General features: G+C 38.8%; 1 protein-coding gene across 1 annotated transcript in view; it reads right to left on the bottom strand.

Annotated features, from left to right (window-relative positions):
- Positions 1-4,170: 4,170 nt before the first annotated feature.
- LOC136867222 (DNA damage-regulated autophagy modulator protein 2) overlaps positions 4,171-6,000 on the bottom strand; it is a 72,696-nt gene continuing 70,866 nt past the window's right edge. Inside the window, exon 7 of the mRNA XM_067144360.2 lies at positions 4,171-5,122. Coding sequence (XP_067000461.2) covers positions 4,991-5,122 — 132 coding nt within the window. The 3' untranslated portion in view covers positions 4,171-4,990. The remainder of the gene's footprint in view (positions 5,123-6,000) is intronic.

Below are 6,000 nucleotides of genomic sequence, written 5' to 3'. Positions count from 1 at the left end.
ACAAGGACCAATATTGGTGTAAAATAAAAAACAAAGCTAGTTAGTGGACCTACCTGAAATTCATTGACAGCTTCTAGCGCATGATGAAGGGAAAGGAAGCAGAGAGGGAGCTTGTTGTGACAGACTGGATAAAAAGGTAGAACCACTGCTTATAAGCAAAGAGTGTATTTCTCACTGACGGGGACTTCTTGTAGGCAGATAAATATCACACCAATGTAGAATAATTGTGCAGCCGCAAGAAAATATGGCATAGGCCTAAGTAAAGCCAATATTTGGCGTCAGCGTGAAGAGAAAGATAGCTTAAAAAAATGTGTACTGAACAAAATATGCCATCAGTGGGCCGCAAGAAGGACGTTTTAAAGAAGTCGAAAATGAAATTGTGAGGTATGTGCACGAAAAAATGCAAGGGTCGAATGGCCATACCATGGCGCAATAAACTCGTTCGTTGATCTTCAACTTAACTTAAAATTGGCATCATAATATCGACGAGAACCCGCTGAAGATTTTCCGGCAATACCTGTTCCACGTATCTTTATAACTATCCATCACGAAAATATTCCTGCTGTCTATAAAACTTAATTTACTAAGAGTCAGATGCAGTAGACGCGCTATAACTCTGGCACTGAGTTGCCTTTCTAAGAATTCGAAGGCTTGCATGTTTTGATGCCATTCTGCAGGTTTGAGAAATGTTTTTGTAGAGGCTAATAGAATGTCATTCTCTCTTCACTATTTCCCGAGATCCAGTGATGTTACACACAGGCACCGTACAACTGGTTGTCACGGCTAGCGATGTATAATAAAGAGGCGGTCGTTTATTCTCAGCGAATTTTGTGTGTGCGTGCAGGGGTGAAAAGAAGCAGCGTGGTTACCACGGTAGTTACCAGTGGTACTCATTACTGTTAGGCCGCGAATGCAAGACAACCGTTGATTTTTTGCATGAGATTCTGAGGAGAAAAAAAACCGTCTTAGATTCGGAGAAATACGGTATCACTCCAGAGTTTCCTTCTTCAAATGGCGTCACCTAACCTAACCTAACCGTAAAAGTGTCATGAAAACATATTTGAAACACACGTAGAAAAATGAGTTATCCTCGTTAAAAATTTACATGTGAACAGCCTTTCCAAAATTTAACTAGACACGAGAAAATATGAACTATCTCTGAAATCAATATTGTAGGCCTACTCTGCCATATCTTGAGGTGTATCACATTCTTAATTAATTTCAGTATATAACATTAAAATTAAGACATCGTTTACTTCAGCCATTATTTTCAATGAATTAACAACTGCTGTTGGCCACGTTATTTACGTATTTATTACGAAAACTTGTTACAGTATCCTTTTTCATTTCAAATTTTCTTTACAGAGCAGCAGTTGTTGGGTATTACTAATCGACTCCAACATAGCATTCAATGTCGACGAGAGAGCTCACAAATGCACATAATGAGAAAACTATACCGTACCAAAGATGATCGATCGCATTTTGTGGCAAACGTTTCCGTTTCCTTATTCAAACAGCATCAGCTATCCTAACCTAACCGTACTATACATGACGAAAACATACTTCAAGCACCAGTAGAGAAATGATAAACTTCTCGCTATAAATGTACATGATAATAACCTTTTCATAATTTAACCAGATGCGAGGAATATAAACTAACCTCTGAAATCAATTATGCACTCTACCGTATCTCGAGGTGAATCCCATTTTTACTTAATTGCAGTTTTTATCATTCAAATTAAGTGATCATTTAGTCAGCCTTTATTTTTAATGAGTTAAGAACTTTTGTCGGACACGTTATTTACATGTTTATTACGAAAATATGTTCTCTTTCAATTCAAATTTTCTTTACAGAACAGCAGTTGACGGGTATTACTAATCGACTCCGAGATCGCCTTCGAATGTCGACGAGAGAACTTGCTAGTAGACATAGTGAGGAAACGATACTGAAGATAATAGATTGCATGCAACATAATCGCTGGGGTGCATAAATATCGGTAATGGAAAAAATCGCGCACGCTTAATCGCTCGAATTCACGGATGTCTCAGTGATAGGGCTCTCGCTGTAACCGAAGGATGATACACAGTTTAATATAGGAATTTTGAAGGGACAGCAAAACACTGTCGGTATAATGGGGTTCTCGTTATATGCCGTACTTGCTATAGCAGACTTCTACTGTATTTTGTTTGAGGCTAAAAGTGTACATTTGTGATAAAATTTTCTGTATGGAAAAGTCTTATATTTTGATAACATATTTATTATTATTATTATTATTAATAGTAATAGCACCTTTCATGGTCAAGTTACCCAGTCGTCTTGACTCGTGATGGGCAACCAAAGCGTGTTATCTTGATGAATCAGGAATGTGATTTTTAGTTTTAAAATTGCACATGAACTGGATTTGAATCATATTGTGAGAAGGCAGAGCCTGTTTTCCAAAAACACTTGTATTTTTCTTTTCACTGAGTGAGTTGGCTGAGCGATTAGGGCCATGTAGCTGTTATCTTGCATTCAGGAGAGGGTGGGTTTGAACACCACTGTTGGCAGGCCTAAAGATGGTTTTCCAAGGTTTCCCATTTTCACACCAAGCATTCGTATGATTTTACAAAGCACTTTTTGAGCCTGATTTAATTTTTTTTATGGAAAAAGTGGGGTTCATCATGGATTTGGAGAAGTACGGTACTGTAATTTTTTAAGAATGATGGTAAACATACACTTTCACGCAGTATCGGATTTCGAAAAATAACAAACAAGTAAGCTATAGTGTGGATATCATCCGCGGAAACGCACGTTTTGAACAAACTTTTTGCCATTTCATAATGATTTTAATGTGTATGGGGGTTTTTCCGACTTTTATACAAAAGTCGGATATAACGACAATCCGCTATAACAAGTAAATTTTCCGCTGTTGTGAATTCCCGCTATAACAGACTTCTACTGTATTTGCTACTTGTCCACATTCTGAGAAGATGAGAAAGAAATCCTCAAATAAAAAAATAAAATGTGCAATGCAACAGCCTGGCTTGCTACTTCTCTGACCTATAGCTAAGGAACTAATTAACAAAGTATGATGGCAACAATTAACATTCCTAAGGAAAATCAAATAGATGATAAAATAGATAACAAGAAATATTATCAAGTGCAGACAATAGCCAATGAACTTGCTGCCATTAAGACCAATATTATGAATACTCACTTTTAACTGGTAACTATATAGGGAAAGATAAACATCCCTCTTCATCCCTGACTTCTTACATTTATTCAGATCTTATCAGTATCATTTAAATCCAAATAATACCTTAAATTACAAAACACTAAACTGTTGAAAATTTACCACTGATCAAATGAATTTTTCACCATGACAGCAAAAAAAAAAAAAAAACACCAAGGAACAACAGTAACCTGAGATTTCTCTGTAGTATGTTAAGGTTAGAGAAAATAAGCATCAACTGGAACAATAAAATTCATTGAAATGGAAGGAAACAACAGTCAATACGAGGTTTGTCCGGAAAATACGTATAAATCCGTCGGGGTAACGTATCACGTATCGTGGAGGCGCCGCCAGGTGGCACTGCTGTTGTCGCCAATCTTCTCAACGCTCAGTTCGAGTCGGAGAGCTCTGCGTGTCAGTAGCAGTGTGCAGCTGCTTGTTGAAAGTTACCCGTTTTCACCTGCCGTCGGTATGGAGCTCTCTCTGATTGAGGAACAGCGCATCAACATCAAGTCTCAGAGCTCGTGTGGCCCGAGTTCGACCGGATTTGGCACAAGGGGGCAGGTGGATCCTTCATCACGACAATGCGTCCGCTCACACGTCGCTCGTTGTGCATGAGTTTTTGGCCCGAAGCTCAATCACCGTGACAGACCACCCGCCTTATTCACCCGATTTAGCCCCTTGTGACTTCTTCCTGTTCCCGAAATGCAAAATGGTGCTTCAGGGGCGGCACTTGGGTGATGTGGAAGCTATCAAGGGAGAAACGACACGGCAACTGAACAGCATCACAACTGAAGACTTTCAACAATGTTATCAACAGTGGAAACGGCGTTGGCAGAAGTGCATCTTGTCTCAGGGAGAGTACTTTGAAGGAGACCATATTGTAATACCTGAATAATTGTCAAATAAAGTTATTATTCAACTTTTATACGTATTTTCCGGACAAACCTCGTACATTGCTCCTTTGTATAGTGTTTCTACCCTGCCACTTCTGCTTAAGGAATAACCAATACTTTTTAAAAGAGTATGATAATTTTATCAGTATACATCCTTAAGTCTAATAACCAAGCAATGACTGTTTAGTGTACAACCTTTGACTACAACCCTGGCTGTTAGAAGATATACTGATTCTCAGTACATAACAGAATAAATATAATACTTTAAGTTAAAGCTAAAGAAGAACTATAAGCATATACTGTACATATAAATATCACAAGTTAACAGTTTTCTAATTCAGAGGCGATAATAATTTTACCTATATAAAGTCAATATTTTTTAAAAATTTGTATAGAAAATTTGTATGCACTCTCCTGTTACTGTCACTCCACATCCAAATCACAGTGTAAAGTTCTGAAAGTCTCCTCGATCAGCTCTTGGAGGCAGCGAATGGCTTGGAAGAAAGCTGCTACCAAGAGAGAAAGTGATAGGGATAGCAGTTTACTAGGAACAAGTTCACCATCCTGTGAAGGAGTAGATGACCCAGGTGGCTGACCACTATCATGCCCCTCATGAGCACCTGAAATGATCACAACTGAGTGTGGCACTTTCTGTGAGCAGTCATTTGTCTGCACATCATCTTGACTAAAAGAATCGCGAGTGTCAGCTCGACATGGGTTAGACCGGCTAAAACCCGACGTGCTTTCTTCCTCTTGAACCTGAGAGCTGTGATGACCACAATGAGTCTGACTTGATGCAATAATAACGACAGAATGTTGGCTGCCTGTATCACCAGTGTTGACATGAGAACTTGCTGCACTGTGATTTGCTCGAATCTTCAATCAGGTAATAATGCTACCTCCTCCTTGACTAACAATGACGTCCACTTCCTCTGCAGATGATGTATGTGCAATGATGGGAGAAGTGTCATTATTAATACCTGTCCCACCACTCCTTTCTACATTCAGAAAAACCTGAAAAACAGACCAACTCTTTAGTTACATAGCACAGAAACATGATTAATAGATATACAACATACAGGAATAATTCACAAAGAAGAAAAGCAAATTTGGATAACAGTTTTGTAGGAACTCTGTGGCATGAGTGACATTGAGTAAGTATGCTTTTCCATACTACCTACAGAAATGTTAGTACGCTTTTCATGTCCTAGTCCAAAAGATAAAACAATTACACAGACTATAATAATGAAAAATAAACTGTCTTCATATTCCTCGAGGTGATGCAGCTCTTTTCAGGCACACTCCCAATAGAGGTAAGCTGCATTTATCTTCTTAGCCACATACTAGCCCTCATGCTAATCTTAAATCTCTGGCAGTACTGGAAATTGAACCTAAGCCTTCAAGTGCGGCAATTAACAGCATTAACAATTAAATTACGGAGGTGGATACAGACTAGAATAGACAATATAACAAAGAATATAAGCAGAAACCATGCAAGATGGTGGTACGGTTAGGTGCATGCAGCTGTGAGCTTGCATTCGGGAGAAAGTAGGTTCGAACCCCACTGTTGGCAGACCTGAAGATGGTTTTCCATGGTTTCCTATTTTGACACCAGGCAAATTCTGGGGCTGTACCTTAATTAAGGCCATGGCCGCTTCCTTCCCACTTCTAGTCCCTTCCTATCCCATAGTGCCAGAAGACCTATCTGTGTCGGTGCAAGGTAAGACGAATTGCACGAAAAAAAAAAAAAAAAGAAGAACTTATACAAAAGTGCACTGGTCTGACAACAATGCCAGATCATCCCCAGTAAAATAAGGTAACATGTAAATTATAAGGTCACCAGAACCACAGTACATTAACTTAGTGGAGCTAAAATCACACTACAGGCATTT

The sequence above is a fragment of the Anabrus simplex genome, chromosome 3 (genome assembly GCF_040414725.1).
Source record: "Anabrus simplex isolate iqAnaSimp1 chromosome 3, ASM4041472v1, whole genome shotgun sequence".
NCBI lineage: Eukaryota > Metazoa > Arthropoda > Insecta > Orthoptera > Tettigoniidae > Anabrus > Anabrus simplex.
The sequence above is the reverse complement of the archived record's forward strand: the minus strand, read 5'-3'. Positions and strand labels throughout refer to the sequence as shown.